At 39.0% G+C, this 17304-nt stretch overlaps 1 protein-coding gene across 1 annotated transcript in view; it reads right to left on the bottom strand.

Moving 5' to 3' along the window:
* Plppr5 (phospholipid phosphatase related 5) overlaps positions 1–17304 on the bottom strand; it is a 179797-nt gene that overhangs the window by 61535 nt on the left and 100958 nt on the right. Inside the window, exons 4-5 of the mRNA XM_074049052.1 lie at positions 8812–8944; positions 5330–5580 (exon numbers count right to left, since the gene is read on the bottom strand). Coding sequence (XP_073905153.1) covers positions 5330–5580; positions 8812–8944 — 384 coding nt within the window. The remainder of the gene's footprint in view (positions 1–5329; positions 5581–8811; positions 8945–17304) is intronic.

Raw genomic sequence — 17304 nt, 5'->3', positions numbered from 1 at the left:
AAGAGACAAAAGGGTTTAAAACGCTGAGTTCATGGTAGAGTGGGGGAAACGGGAGACATGGGGGATAATAAAAAGGGCCCATGAGAGCATATTTATTGGAACACAGAGGGTACATCACAGATGGCTTTTGTACTTCCCTCACCCCAACAGTAACACTTAGCTGAAGGCTGACAAGAGAACTGTAAGTCAACTAATAGTAGCAGTTGAGGCATCAACAGTCACAGTAACAGTATAGCAGTCACATTACGGGTGAATGCTCAATAAATATTTTTGATATACTACCTAGCAGACACTTAATCAAATTTGCCCATTTGAAATCTAGAGCACACGTTGCTTCTACATTTCAGTATTAAATTACTCCTAAGCACAGAAACTTTAGAGGATGGCTTTCCCTTGGCAGTTAGGCCTCACTGGCCAGTGAAGACAAATACACAAAAGCAGCCCAGAGCTTATCATTTCACCCAACAGTTCTTTTCCCTCCCAACACAATTACTGTCTAATCTCATGACATTGACTGCCAGAAGTAAGCTGGCATGCATTCCTCCAACAGCTCAAGCCGCTGTACTGAACCAGGTAGAAAGTGACTGGAGGGAAGGGAGCAAGCTGACCCCAGGGCTGTGTTTATTTAATCCTCGTCTTGACCACTTGTGAGTAAGGGTTGTTGCATATGGGACCTTGTGAGCATTTATAAAAGATGCTTGGGTGAGAAGTGAGGGTAGGATGGTGCCAATGACTGGCCACCAACAAGGAGGAGGACAAAGGGAAATAATTTAGCTTTCCACCAATATTCAGGAAAAACACTGTGGTAAATTTTTTAATGTCCACAAACCCCCTATACCATTATAATCTGACGTGACTGCTCTTCCCATCCAGGGGCAGAGTCTCCTTCTTCACCACAGCGGTCTGGGTACCTGGGTATTTGTTTGGACACACAGAATAGGAATGGTGATGTTGAGAAAGTTTAGAAGCCTAAGCCTCAAGACATATTAGAGCTTGGGACTTCATTCTCTTGGGAGGTTGCTGAGACATGTCTTCGAGGAAGATGGCCTATGAGAAAGACCTCTTGAGAGAGAGACCCAGCTAGTAAAGCTGCTCCTGGTGAGCCCAGATCCCAGACAACTGGTCAGCTGAACTGGACCCAGGAGAGAAGCCAGGATAGACTAGCAGGAAACTTGCAATTCAACCTACCCAATTCTGAGGGGAACATAATTGTCCTTTTGAGGTTCAGGATGGCTCGTAATGAAGTAATGTATTATGGAAGCCAAGGCTAACTAATGCACTTGACTGTTTTATTTCTTTTTAAATTAAAAAAAAATCTAAGGCCAAAGAGATCATCTTCTGTCATTCTGTTTCAGTGACTTATGGGGTTAATGCAAAGTCACCAAACATGATTCTTCATTCTCAGCTTTGAAGGTCATTTGCTTTAAATTGGAAAGACATTACTCATTGTATATGAAAACAAACACCACAATGCTAAATTTAAGTATTATTCTAATGGAATTTTAACACTGAATTATAAATGTTGTAGTTGAGGGTTAAATAGCCTTCAGATATTTCCCCCTAGGCTAACAGCATTTGCAAAAATAGGAATAGGGAATTTTTCCCTCCCCCTCTGAATGTTCCCAGTAAAGCAAAGGAAAGCTCTGTGATCAAATTATCCCCAAACCCTTAATTAAAATCAGATGCTGAAGAAGAGTTCAAATTCCTTAACTTTATTTACTAATCCACATATCGAGTATCAAATAGTCCTCAATTCTTATTCAAATACTTCATAACAGGGTTTGATTTATTTTTCTTTATGAGTTTACATATGTTTACCACACCAACACTAAATAAATATAACCACACACAGTCATAACACCATTTCCACAGAGAATGTTGACTGTCTGTTTTTTCCTATTTACCTACCCACCAAAATTCTGGCAAGCATTTCATGAGACTACATTAGTCTGAAACACCCCACTTTTCCATTATAAAGTTTTCTCAAGGTGTCACTAGAGAACGTGGGAAGAAATACATGTATATATAAGTTCAAATATAATGGCAAAAGCTGACTGTAAAGCCTGCATTTGGAGCAAAAGTTATATTCAGAGTTGCCATAGCAGCCTCCCACATTCACACACAGACACAGACACACAAGTGTGTGCACACACACAGGTGCTGGGGAAAGAGAGAAAAGCAGTTAGCAGAGAATAGAATCTTTTGTTAAAATGACAGAGGCATTCATCAATGTAATTATAAGCAGGAATCCTAACTTTTAGTTGAACCCCTTTAATAACAGAAGATTTCCGGGTGCTGGAGTGTTTGGTAGTGATCGTTCTCTAAACTCATCTACCATCTGCGTCCTTGGCTTTACACTTTACTGGATGCTAAGATTATGGAGGAGGAGGAGGAGGAGCAGGAGGAGGGAATTCAGATAACCTTGCACACATTAAGACTGACATGGTTCCCTATCTGGAACATTCAGAATTACTGTTAACCAGGGAAATTTGTGGTTCTGTGGAGCTGAGTAAATTACTTACTTTCTGAGTGTCTCCATCTATAAAATGAGTGTAATAAGAGTACATATAGCAAAGACATTAGCATAAATAGTCAGTTATTAAATTAATAACAATCAGAAGAATGATAAAATTTAACATGTAATAATAAAGTATTCAATGAGTAAAAATGAAGCAATTAGTGACTGACACACACTTAATACTCAACAAATAAATGTTTTGCTATGATACTTAGATTTGGTTATAATTATTAATTCCACCAACTCTTCATTATAGACAAGAATGGTATAGTTTATAATGCATAAGTTATCATGCGGGCAGGTTGCCAGAAGATCGGGGCAAGATAAGATGTTAAAATCTTCTACTCCACAAGAAGACAATGCCTTCTCCCATAGCAACCTCTTTGGAACAGTACGTTGGTGGACTAAAAGGCCAGGTATTCCACTCCAGTTGCACAAGGACCACCACCACAAATGCTGGCTACAAAGCAAAATCTAACATCTCCTAATGCTAAAATACTCATGTAACAGTATTTGGAGTCAGAACACTTTCTGGAATTTATCATCCATCATTTGCTCAACTACATATTTAGGTACAGATGTATTTGCAATTCATTTAGATGTACAAATATAAATGTCAGAATTAGATGTGATGGCATTGAGTGTTTTGTGACTTCCCATTCACTCGTTTTTAAATCGTCATTGTAAGTTTCGGTGCTTCATAGTCCAGCAGAGGTGGGAAATGAAGTCAGGCAGCTTGGTGAGTAGGGAAGGAGTTAGCACATTTCTTATCAGGCTCAGAGCTATCTTACAATGTGAAGGAAAAAGCAAAGCTGATGGGCTAAAGAAATCAGGGGAAGTTAGAGGAACGGGGTAGGGGAAGAATGAGATAGGAAAAAGAGGATTAAAACAGACACTTCTGACTTTTCAGAAGTCAGTAGGCAATGGAAGAGAAGACAGGCAGGACAGGATTGAATCCTAAACCCTATACAAATTTTCTTGATGGAATGCTTTTGAAAATCAGGCAGTGAAGAATAAAATCAATGTGGCTTAAGAACTTTAAAATAAAGGCATACTCTGTGGTCTCTAAAATTATTTTGCCATTGTAAATATTATGTGCAGTGGTCTATTTTCCCTTTAAAGTTGTTCTTCTATTTAGTAACCTTTATTTTCAATCTCAAGAAGAACTGTCACACGGTAGAGTATTGCTACCGATTCTCTCTACTTTTAGTGACAGCGTGACGTGATTGCTTTAGCAACACACCCATCATCAAATGGCAACCTGGGAATGAAAACAACCCTGACTTTTCCCAAGTCATTAGAAATGATCACAGTTGGGTTCAAACTGAGCTGAGTCCTTTACAAGGCTTTTGTTAATAAGCTACAGTTAGAAGGAAATAGGGAGGGAGGGTAAAGAAGGCAGTCAAGAAGGGGAATGGGGTTGATGGCCTTCCATATGAAATGAATCTAGAATTTTTAAACCTGCTAAAATCACCAGAAGAAGGGGACTAAGGTAGAAAGGAGAAAAATAGAGGGGATGAAGCAATTCAGGTTATAATATATATGTACATGGAAATGTCACAAGGAAACTCCCTGTACAGCTACCTTAAACAAACAAAAATGACTTTTTCTAAAAAAAAATGGAGAACAGGAAGGTAAAAGAGTTCCTGTCTGGGGGTTGGCACCAGCGAGAGGAGGGAGGATGTAGGAAAGGGTGTAGGAGGGTGAATATGGTGGAAATATTGTGTAATGTATCAAATTAGAAAATGAGACCTGGTGAAACTGTTCTAGGAATGGTGGTGGGGGTATAAAGGAGAACGATGGAGGGGGAGAATTCAGTTATGATACATTGTCAGAACTTTGGTAAATGACACAATGTAACCCCAGTACAACAATAATTTTTAAAAGATTTAAAAAGAGAGAGAGAGAAGGAAGTAGGTATTGGCACCACTGTGAAGGAGAATCCTTAAAAGGAATTTACATTCTCTGAACTCTTATTGGATTTTATAGAAAACCTACAGAGAATGATTTCAGAGTCCAACCCCACAACTGCAAGGCACACCTGCTGATGGGAGTGCTGGGGTTGGGAGCTGTCTGCCAAGGCTGTCCTTCTTTCTACCTGTCCTGTCAGTAATGCACTCAGTTGCTAAAGGACAGGACAGTCTAGTCCACCTGTGCTTTCATTCTCGGAGTGGACCCAAGAACCCTGACCACATAAAAATTCCTGTGTGTCACCTATGCATCACTGCAACCACTCATTCCTTCTTAAATGTCCTAAGACAACTGCACTCAGAGCCCAGCTCTTACCTCTAAACCCATGGAAAATATTGGAGAATAAGGAGAAGTACTATTTCTGAGGGTATTTTGGTTATACCATGAGAAAATATTAAAACACTGATTGAGATACTATAATATAATTATCAATAACAACAGAACACTCTAAAAAAATATGAGTGCCTCCTCTCCACCCTCACCAGGGAATATGAGGGCTTGAAAAGGCAGCAAGAGCCTAGCTAGTTCTCTTAATTGTACTATTTCAAGTTCACGGGTAGTCCTCCATAGCAAATTTGTATACACTAAGTCTTATTTAATTTAAAGACAAACATACTTACAAACAAACGCTAATGGCTATATTTTTAATATAGCCAACTACCCACACATGATCTCATGAGGCTCAACGGACTTAATTTTGTTCACAGAACTGTGATTATTAGAAATAAATTAGATGGCCAATAGAAAGTTATTAATGTCCCACAAATGACTTTCACCATGGGAAGGAAAAGAACTAGTACAAGGAAGCGTTGACTAGCATGAGTTTGTAACCCTACTTACTGTCAGATACATGGCAGCATAGACGCTGAGTGCTGCTTCTTTGGATGGAAATGTTTTCCTTGCTCTCGTGATGAGATCTGGGTTGCCTGTGCAGGCTTCTTCCCCGCTGATGAACTGGGTGTACTGCTGACATCCGAGCGCTGTATAGTTGGGCTTACAAAGGGCAAGAAAATGTGGTGCCAGATTCCCTGTAACAACTTGTCCAGCATTTACAAAGATATCTGTAGCAAACAGTCCAAATGTATAAATTCCTGAGGAAGAAAACAAACAATTTTAGCTCTCAGTATTTTTTTTTGTCTACAACAAGCCAAAATGGGAATATTTTAGAAACTATAAAATATTCCATACATACACATACTTCTCATTTTCACTCCCCTCAGCTCTCCCTTGGCTTTGTGGAATAGTGGGAGTGTTAAATTATTTAACATATTGAGCTGTCTACCACTGGCTACATTTTTTATGCATGACAGGTTTATAAGACATAAGATTAAAAGAAGAAAGTATATTCTAAGTCTATGTTTGGATGATGTGATTTTTGAAAATGAAGACACATATCCCCTGAGACAGTGTAGTCTATCATGTCTCCCTAATGTTAGCAATCTATTTTTTCCTATTTTCGACAACATTTTTGATCTCAAACATAAGCAGAGCAGTTGTCTTCCTTTGATTGTGCCTCTACACCCCATTCAGACCGGCATTACCTCTGCGGCAGGTACCAATGAGCAGTAAAACCCAAAGCCATCAGTGCTCATTTAAATATCCTGGGATATCTTAAGTAAGGCAGAACACTTTCAGACAATCCATACACTGCTTTCAGAAACACATTTTTAAAAGGTACAGAACAGCTAGAATTTAGTCTCACCTTATCTTTTATAGGTTAACGTTCTATTTAACCATTTTGTTGGGGCAACTTAGTAAGCATGAGGCAATCACAAGGATAATTTTTCAATTATCTTTATAATAACCAAATTTTTCAGTTTTTAATTTTTTAGTTTAAAATCTTTTTATAGCTTAAGAATAATTCTGGTTACCCGGAGATATAAAATAGATATTTTTCTCCTTTTGTACGGAAGTTGCCAATTTGCTTGAATACCAAAAACATTCTATAAATTCAGGGTTCATTGATCATTATCATCAAAACGTTTTTCAACCGAGGCAAAATAAAATTTTGCCATTAATTTCAATTACTTAAAAATGTAAGCTTCAAGGGTGTGGTATTGCTGTAAAGAAATCCATTCTTAGTCGGGCACCAGTGGTTCACCTGTAACCCCAGCAACTCAGGAGGCAGTGGTTGGGCAAACTGAGGTTCGAAGCTGTTCTGGGCAAATAGTTTGTGAGAGCCTACCTTGAAAAACCCTTCACAAAAACCGGGCTGGTGGAGTGCCTCAAAGTGAAGGCCCTGAGTTCAAGCTCCAGTACAGCCAAAAAAAAAAGAAATTCATTCTTTTATAATTTTGGGAAGTAAGATCCACCAGCACCTTTTAAAACGATACTAAAATAATACTTCCCAAAACAGTTGTATCATTAAAAAGTCATGGAATTTTATTATAAAAATGAGATGTATTTCTTCTTAGTCACATACTTCTGGATTGTCCATTTATAAACCTTTTCATCATTACTGGTTGTTGTATAAGGAAAAACCATGAAAATTGTACAGGATCAAATAATTTTCCAGTATTAGATGTATGGCAGTCTTTTTAATTTTCAAAATATTATCAAAGATTTATGCACAAAATTTTATAGGTTTATGCACAAGAAACCTGCCCATAGAACCACCATGAATCCAAATGAAACAAAGACATTAGTTCTCCTTTCATGCTAAAATTCTAAAAGAAAACAATAAGAACCCCTTTCTTTACATCTCACCAGTGTTCCATGAGACAAAGTAAAGATTATCAGAAGCAGAAATTTGGGAGAGGCAGAGAAATGAAAGAGAACTGAGCTCAGGAAGATACCCACACAGTCTCTCCTCCAAAATCTCTGAGTCAGGCACAGAAATCTAAATTAAAGCCTTCTTCAGCTGTACTCCTTTGAAATGTAGGCTAAGATGTACTCATTTTGTTTAACTAAAGCGCTCTTTTTATCTAGCGTAATAGGTCTTCCTGTTGAAAATAGGACTATTTGATATGCCTGGAAATGTCTCTTGATACTTGTGAAATTCCCAAATGTGCTTCAGAACTTAAATGTCACTGTGTCAGGTCCCAGGCCTACATTATGGTTGACTGACAGATGATTACTAAGGTGCAGTCCCGTGAGTGTATCTACTCTGCTGTCCTCCACAACAAAGTCACTATACAGAGTGGTGTCCTTTTATGCAGCAATGTTTTGGTTACAAGCTAACTGGAAACATTTAAATCATGATCAGGGAACAAAAACAAGTCAATGTTTCATAAAATGATACAATAAGTAAGAAACATGTACACACTGTTCCACAGTCGTTAGAAATATGTGTGTAAATGCAGAAAAATGTGGATTCAAATAGGCAGAATAATTTTGCCTAAAAGTGTTTAGAAAAACATCAGCTTCCCAAAATACTTTGTTTTGCATATATTAGTGGCTACTACTTATTTTTCTGTTAAATGATTCTCACGTACAGAGATGACTCAAAAACACAGACAGATGCGTGAAAAAACAACCTGCAAGGTTTCACTTAAGAGTTACTCCTTCCATAAGATAAATGGGGCTTTAGAGTCCCATTTGATAACCATGAAAAGAACAGTCCTGAATGTGAAGAGCTCTTGTCTTCAGAGAAAGCTACAGGCCTGGTGGTATTTTTTCCAGTCAGTGAGTTTATATGTATATCAGATCATCTATTTATAATACCCAAAGTTTTCATCCTGATCCCCTCAGAATGAGAACTATATTGAAAACTGACAGGGTCCTTCATGTATCTGTCAATGCTGACCAGAATTTGTCACAAATGTTATTTAGCACACACAGATACACTAAATTTTATCTGGTGAATTTGGGAAATAACATCTTAAGTTCTGTTGTGTCAGTTAAACACTGATCTTAGTTAGCTTCGATAATCTGTCAGTGCTAACATTTAAGATTAAAGGCAAAGCATTGGTGATACTGAATCTTGTCCTCCAACAAAGTCACCGATACATTTTTGTGACTGAACTGACTGCTGTTTATCAAATATTGCCCTTGGTTGGTCTTTATGATGTTTAACGACTTGTCTAAGTTACTGTTTCTCCCCAAGTACTGTTCCTGAAATTTTTTGTTTAAGAATATTTAAATGTTCAAGTGTTGTTATTCTTTTCTTCCTTAACATGGATATGATATCCTGAAGAAGGGTCTTGAAATACTAGAGACAGTAGCGTGCAATGTTCATTTTTTAAACCAGATTGGAATATTTCACACAAAAGATAACCTAGTATCTTTGTACAGTTGTTAAAATGTGTATGGGTCATATTTAAGATTATTTTACATATAAGCATTTTTTCAGCAAGAAAAGAAACAATTCAATGCACACATACCAAGAAACCGGACAGTGCGGCGCACCAGCGGATTTATGTAGCAACAGTCTCCCGTTAAAAGAGTTTTTTCCTGGTTTTCAAAGTCCCTTGTGGCTAGTTGTAAGCAAAACACAGCAGTTTCTCCAACTATTATCTTGCAAAGAAATAAAAGATTAAAGAATATTAGAAGTTAACCAGTATTAATGTTTTTTATTTTTTAAAAAAATGCAAAAAGGAAGTCCTTTTCTTTTGACAGTTGCTCTATGTTGAATTGCCCCTAGTAAGGGGTTTCATCACGACATTTCCATACATGTGTGTCATGTACTTTGATCATAGTCACACCCTCTAGCTCTCCTTCTTCCCCCCACCATCTGCTCCCCCCTTCTCCCTTCCCTTTCACCTTCCTAATAGACTCCTTTTACTTTTATGACCTTGGTTGGTTGTTTTGTTTTGTTTCTCCCCAGCTTCCACAAATGACAGAAAACCTGCGATTCTTATCTTTGTGGGACTAGTTCATTTCAATCATGGGCTCCAGTTCCATCCACTTTCTAGCAAATGGCGTAATTTCATTCTTTTTGATGGCTGGTTGAAACTCCATTGTGTATACACACCACATTTTCTTTCTCTAGTTACGGGCACCTAGGCTAATTCCATACCTTGGCTGTTGTGAATTGTGCCACAGTAAACACGGGTGTGAAGGTGTCTCCGTAGAGTCAGTTGACTTTGGTTCTTTTGGGTATATAACCAGAAGCAGTATGGCTTGATCATAAGGGAGTTCTATTTTTAATTTTTTGAGGAACCTCCATACTGATTCCCATAGTGACTCCCACTCACACCAACAGTGACTCCTTCAGATGATGATCTTGATGTGAAAATGAGGCAGTTTGCTAACTAGATTTTTTCATTGTAATTTTGTTGTAATATATAAACCACATTTCTCTCAATTCAAAGGAGTTTATTAAGATGCTAAATTATGAAAAGTAGACTATCATTTGTTCTTTAAAAGGTTTCATTAAAAATGAAATATACAAAGGAACGTCAATGATCAGTTATTTTTGGTGTGTGGTTGAGTTTCGTGGGATTTTTTTTTACTGTCTTTTTTTATTGGGGGTGGAGGTAGTGGGGATTAAACCCACATCCTTAAATTTCTAGGCAAGTGCTCTACCACCTGAGCCAGAGCCCAAGTCGTTCTGTTTTTACTTTGTTTTGAGATATGATCTCACTAACTTTTGCCTGGGCTGGCCTCAAACTCGTGATTTCCCTGCCTCTCACTTTTGAGTAGCTGGGATTATAGATATGAACCACCATGCCTGGCTCAGTGACTATGTCTGGTCTAAAGCAGATCCTTCCACAGACTTCAAAATAGATTATCTAAGATCAAAGAATGATATATACATGCATGGGAAATATCAAAGTAAAAACCATTGATTTGTACAATTAAGATATATTAACAATTATATTTTAGGGAACAAGAGAGAACATTCTCTGCAAATATTTTTTAAGGGATCTAGTGTATACAAACTAACGTGAGATCACAGTGATACTTTTCTAAGAAAAAATTGGCCTTGAGATTATTCTATTCTGACACATTATTAAAAATTGAATCAGTAACATATTCCTTACACTATAACATAAATGTATTATTTTAATCTTCATAAAAACTAGATGAAGCAGGGAATATTATTACAATCCTGTACATGCAAAGAAATCAAGATTTCCAGCTCAAATGAATTGTCCAAGGGCTTGTGAGGACAGCTGGGAACTGGTACAGATCCTCTGCTCCACTGCTGACTTAGAAGGACCTATTTCCTACTCGTGATTATATCATTTGCGGTGGTTCTCATACATATCCTCAAAATCACTAGCAAGATATTACAGCAAGTACTATCATTTCATCTTAAAGATGGGAAAGTAGAAACTTAGAGAGGTAAAAATATTTAGTTTCCCTTCAGGCCAGTCAGAAGCCAAGCAGAAATTTGTGCCTTATCCTCAGACCCTATTGACTGTGATGTAATAACCATGAACAACAACGTAACAAAAAGATTAAGAGCAAAGAAACCAGGGCTAGTAGTACACCTGCTAATTAGTCATCGTTAATTTTGTTTTTAGTACATCTTGTTAACTAATATGCTAAACAGGAAGTGTCTGACATTCCCTAGGTGGCATGATTTGGGTATGCTCCTCCAGAATTCATGTGTTGGATATGTAATCCTCAAATTCGCGTGTGGGGTGCTCTTCCAATGAAGTCATGAGAATGGGGATCCCATGATGGCCTTAGTGGCTGCAGAAGAAGGGAAACAGGGACCCGAGCTAGCACACTTGATCTGTCTTACTATGGGACGTCCTCTGCCATGTTATTTTGCCCCCACCAGATAGATGCTGAGCAGACACTGGTTCCATGCTCTTAGACTCCTAGCATCTAAAACTTGGAGCTAAATAAATCTTGATTCACTACATATTGCTCTTTTTGGGTTTTGTTAGAGCAACAGAAAATAGAAAAAGACAGAGGGAAATGTTTTGAGAGTCTCCAGTACTGAAAAGCAATATCTATGGTTACAAAATATTCAAAATAGTAAATGGGAGGTAGTAAAGGGGGTCTTAGGAGATTGGTGTTCAGTCTACTTTTACCCCAATTGGGGCATCTAGTAATTTTCATCCTTCTTTCTACTTTCTTCTACTCTTCTTACTGTACTTCTTTCTCCAAGAAGGCTATGGTTCAAGTTTAAGAAGAAGTTGTTAAGCTGTACTGTATTTTAAAAGTCTAGTCTTGCCTACCTGCTGAGACTGGATTGAATTAGAGAAGACTAGAACTTCCAAATTCCTCCCAAATTTTAACTTTGGCTTTGGTGAAATATAGCAGGTGTGTGATGAAATAGTTCATCTGGCCAAAAAAAGCACAAGAACCATTTTTTCATGGGTACATAGGCTGTCACCAGGCCTTAGGAGAAATGAACAGACAGACAAGCTGTGTGTCTGGCATCTTCTTATTTCCTATTGTGAGTAACTGTTTCATGTACTACCTTCTCCACTGTCCCTCAGAGAAATTACCACTATGCTGCTTTCTGGGTTTTCAGTTTCAACTTCTTCCACTGTTTTGCCATAGAATGTTCTGAATTTTAACACTGTATCATCTACTTCACTTCCTGATTTCCTAGATCTCCAATGATGGCCACCCCCGCCCCCCGGAGAAGGCACACAGCAATTTCCACCGGCTCTCCATCCCCAAGCTGACTCACTTCAAAGTACCCTAAGTCTCAACTCAGGCTGTGAACATACTAGACACATCAGAATATTATAGCTATCCAATAATGGTCATCAAATGTATACATGAGTCTCATCCTCAATAGATGTCATCTTTAGTAGATGACATGGTCTGCTTTTGACCATTTACTTAACTTCTGATACCAACTTCTGCTTTATTGTTGACATGAAAGTTTACTAAACACCCTCCTTCCAATAACCAGGTCTTGAATTGCAGTGCTTGACTTGATAACTCTTAGTTACCATATTGTTTCCCAATTAAGAGTGGCCCTCACTCTTCCTAGGACAACTCTTCATAGCTTTCCTAACGCTAACCTCTCGCTTATCTGTATCTCAGGCCATTTCATGTTCCTGAATTTCCAGTTCGTATATTGAGTATAAAACAAAAGAGAGCCACAGTCAATGCCATTTGGCTGCTAAGAAACCCACTCAAACTAGGTTAAGGAAAATTTGGAATTTATTCTAGGGTTGGTGGGTTATCTCAGAAACTCAGGGAGGGGGATTGGAGATTAGCTCCATGAATGAAAGTCCTCAAGAAGTCCAGGCATACACAACAGCTCTCCCAGGGTCATACTTTCTCATATAGTGGAGCCACACCATCTGGCATCTTGGCCTCTGTGTCAATTGCCTGCATTGTTCTGCTCTGTCTGTAAGCCGGTTCTCCTACTTCCTAGCATGTATGGTTGCCCCAACAGTTTCTAAGAGCTTTATCTTGAACTTAGCTCAGTTCAAGGAAATAGATAAAAATGACAAACTTACAGGAGGTTCATCTTCAAGTAGGTGTCTCCCTTGGTCAAGGTTAAAGAAGGTGTGTCTCAGTATATAAAACTAGTTCTCTTGGTAGAAAGGGTAGCTCTCAAAGAAAAAGAGAGTTACTGTGTCCTGGCATCTCCCATCCATTACATCTCACTGGACCTCCCCCATGTCAGTACTTAGCTTAGACCAGTCCTTTCCACGACATTCTCTGAAACTGTGTTATGTCTGTGTACTCAGACTTCATCTCATCAAATTTATATGCCTGGACCCTCGTGTCTGCTTTCCTCCACTGGGTACATTTAATTCAAGTGCTCTAATTCTTTTTCCCTCTGGAACTCATTGTGACATATATGAAATCCTCATTCAAACAATATTCTCTCCTAACTTCCCCCACCCATCTTCCTGGATGAAAAAGCCATCATTTACAGTTATCAGATGGATCTATTGAAAACAAATTTTGTGCAAGCAGCTTTCCTATTTACAGTTTTCAGTGTGTCTTCATGAACAGGAATCATTACAAGAGGTCATTTACACCTGAGCCTAACGCCATCTTTTTTTCAGTTTGTGCAATTCCTATATAGCCTCCAGACATTCTATGATAGTCACAACCAACCCTTTTAATTCCCCAACATACCATTCCCTACATCCAGGCTTTTATACTTGGTCCCTGGCTTGATATAGCTTGGTAAGCAAGGCATTGTTCAGAGTTTGAGCTGATTTAAATATTGCCTGCTCTATTGCAAGTTTATGTCTATTCCTGGTGCAATTCATCCTTCTCTGTGTTTCAATGGCACTTTGTACATTTATTATGGTAATTTCCATATGGTTTTATAAGTATTGGTAACATCTGTCTCCTGTACTCAATTGAAAGCTTCTGAGGCAGGGACTGTATGTTACTTCCAGTTTTAAAGCACAGTGACTGACAATAAACGTGAATGCTGTGTGAATGAATGAAATTCAGCTCAATCTACTCATTTTGTAGACAAGAAAGCCTATTCAGAGAGAAACAGAGAAGGTAAATATGCCTGAGCCTCACAGCTATTGGCACAGCCCAAATCTGAATCCAAGCTCAGAGCCGAATCCAAGTTCAGTCCACAGCCTCTGCCTAGGCACTTGCCAGTTCTTCCTCCAGCTTTTCTAGGTGAAGACAGGTCATCCTGTCTTCCACTTACAGGATGCATCCCATTCCTAGCATTTCTACAGTTTTAAAGGAAAGGTACTGAGTACACAGCACCTCGTAGGGACCTTTACAACCCTCAGGTGTGCAGGTATAAGAGGACTGGGTACAGAAAGACTTTCCTGATCTTGTTACCATTCACCAGTCTTCTGACAAAGACCTGAAGAGTTCCACACTGTCCTACTCCATTATTGCTTTTTTAGTATCTCTTTTTAATGAAATCTCTTCACAACTTCCCTGCATGAATCTTATATGGAACTGAGGACTGGTATTTTGGTCATTTTCTCATCTTTTTCAAGGAGTTCTTAATTCTGGAGTCAATGGCTGTCATTCTCATTACATTCTTATAGCAGCCCTGGGGTATAAAACATAAATAGTTGACTTTCCCCAGGACTGAAGGGAGAACACAACAGAATAAGGACACAGAACCCAGAGGTGAGGATGCTAAGTCTTGCCACTTCATAGTGTTCTTTTATAAAATTTCTTCTCTTTTGTGAGCTAACAAACAAAGGCTGTTTCCAGAAAAAGTTGAGGTAGAGAATGATGTTAGTTGAGATTAATTCAGGTACACATCCCTTCTGCCTAGATGACATAGGTACCAGATGTCTATGAGAGTGATAAAGGAGGGACCCTTGTAGCACTTGTGGAGAGCACCAACCAGCCTTCCATGGGTCAGCACTTTTCTCCAGCTTTGGCAAAAGCTCTTCATCCACTTGAGCAAGAAAGCAAAAAGAGAAAACAAAAGAAGACTCTCTAGTAGACAGAACATAGGCTGGCACAACAAGCACATAGCTGAAAACCAACTCATTTTTCTGACATCTTTCAACTCCCTTCCTCTAGCCTTATCCTTCGTCTGCCAAGAGAAGCAAAACACCTGCCAGTCCCCTGCTCAGGAGGAAGATCAGTGATTGTCATGATCTTTGCCAAGGCCATGCAGATGGAGTGAGATGCCCACTGATAGCTCAGAAGCTGATCTTGAAAGACTGGCACTGCTTTATCAACCCAGGCTGAATGTGAGCAAAGTTGCTATTCCTTGAGTTACAGTCTTCTTTCACTACAACCTGGCAGCCCCACACCCTTACAGGAGAGTTCTGCTTCTGAACCCAGCCTGACAGAAGGCCTACATCCCATTCACAGACCTTCTCAAACCTGGGTATCATATTCTGTTACACCTCATTCTCTTGCTAGGTCATGTCATTAAACTCAGTCTTGAACACTGGAGCCTTTCAAACCCTAGTTTGCCTACCAAACTCAGCCTACACATTATCCCTTCCTAATGCCCCATCTAAGTCTCAATCCTGTCTTGAGGTCAGATTACTGTCCATTACACCATTTGACAGTCAAAAGCCCCATCTTGCTGAGATGCAGGTGTTAAACCATAAATCCCCAGACAGATGTAAAAATGTCTCCCATATGAGCACAAAACTTTGTTTCAGCCTGCAGAGGCTGACCCTTTCTTCTATATTCCTTAATGAAAAAAAAGGACTGAAGATTTTCTAAAAGGATGAAATCATTATAGACTTTTGTCAAATGTCAAATCCCAAATAGCTTTATGTTTTCATTTATAAGAGCACAATTAAAAATTCCTCTCTGCTGGTGACTCAAAGATAGCCATGCATCATTGGTTTGAAATTAGTACTAGAAAACCATTTCCAATGTAATTGTAGCAGTGGAAGTCATGCAATCAATGTCATAGGATTTGGCATGTATCTTACATTTCAGATGTGAGAGGAAAAAAAAAAACCTGAAAAGCAATGAGAATCTGTGAAAGTATAGTCAGGGGAGACAATTTTTTTAACATTCATATTTAAGTTCATATCAAACAGATCCTGAGTTCCTGACTAATACACAAGAGCATATGAAGAGAGCTCATTCCCACCATCAAATTCAACCTAGCCAAGAAAGTCCTAAGCTGTACTAAAGCCACACTGGATCATAGCTTGTTAACTTTGTGTCCTGACAGCGTCTTGAATTTTCAGTATCATGACTAAGGAATGCGGTTGCTAACTTCTCTAAATAGATTTCTGCAGATAACCTATCAAGGTTAGGATAAGTATGAGTTAATTGAACAGAAGAAATTACCTAGTTGGTGATAAAATAGTTGTACAATCTCTTCCACGATTTAAGAAATTACGGTTATCTCTTCCCATAATTGCATGTGTTGCAAGTAAGTCTCAGGTTTAGAGCCTTTGGAAGAAAGCACTAACTTCTTAGAGTGAAAAAAATATTGGTTTTCATTGCATTTTATGGCTCCCTTGTATTTATTAAGTGATTTTTTAAATTTATGGTATTGATATAAAATAATCTTTTATAAATAAGTATTTGTTTGTGGGCCTGGGGCTGTAGCTCAGAAGGAGAATGCTTACATAGCATGTGTGATGCTCTTAGGTTTGATCACCAGCACTGTTCCCCCAAAAATAACTGCTTGCAAAGCAGACAGATTTAAAGAAAAATAAACGATAGCTGAGGTGGTGTACAGTCATGACAGATATCCTGAAGGTATAGCCAAGGGAGAAACTTAACACATAATAAAGGATAAGTTGCTAGATTTCAGGTACAGTTCTAACTACTCTGCAATGACTTACTAATTTAATCTTCAAAGCAACCTTATGTTATTAAAATTCAGATACAGACAAAGAAAATAAAGCTCAAGTAATCTATGCTGCATGTTACTATCAGTAAGGATTGTGGGCATGTGGCCACAGGAGGCCCCGATACCCCGGGCAGAGAACAGTCTAGTGAAGTCATGTGTCACAGGCAGCTCAGAGGAGCTGAGGTTAAGAACGAGATTCCTTCCTTTAAGACGTGTAGTCTTTAAGAGCAATGCCAAGTGAAATACAGTGGCCAGATGAGAAACACATGAAGCTGTCATCCCAGCCACTAGGTGGCCTAAGCTCAACTCATTTCTTTGCTCTCTTGTGTTGTTGATGGTGGTGGTGGTGGTGGTGGTGGTGGTGGTGGTGGTGGTGGTGGTGGTAGTGCTGGAGGTTTGAGCACAGGGCTTTGACCTCAACAGCTAGGTGCTCTACCGCTTAAGCCACACCTCCTGCCCTTTTTTGCTTTGGTTATTTTGCAGATAGGGTCTCACTTTCAGCCCAAGAGACCTGGACCACACCATTGTCCCATTTTAAGTTTCCTACCATCACTGGAATGGCAGGCCCATGCCACATGCCCAGCTTTTTTCTGTTGAGATGGGGTGTTGCAAACTTTTCATCCGGATTGGCTTTGAATCACAGTCTCCCCTATGTTAGCCTCCTGTATAGTTTGGGATGACAGGCATGAGCCACTGTGCTCAGCTCTTGGTTGAGATGGGGGTCTGG

The sequence above is a fragment of the Castor canadensis genome, chromosome 12 (assembly GCF_047511655.1).
Source record: "Castor canadensis chromosome 12, mCasCan1.hap1v2, whole genome shotgun sequence".
NCBI lineage: Eukaryota > Metazoa > Chordata > Mammalia > Rodentia > Castoridae > Castor > Castor canadensis.
Note: the sequence above shows the minus strand (reverse complement) of the source record. Positions and strands in the feature narration are given on the sequence as shown.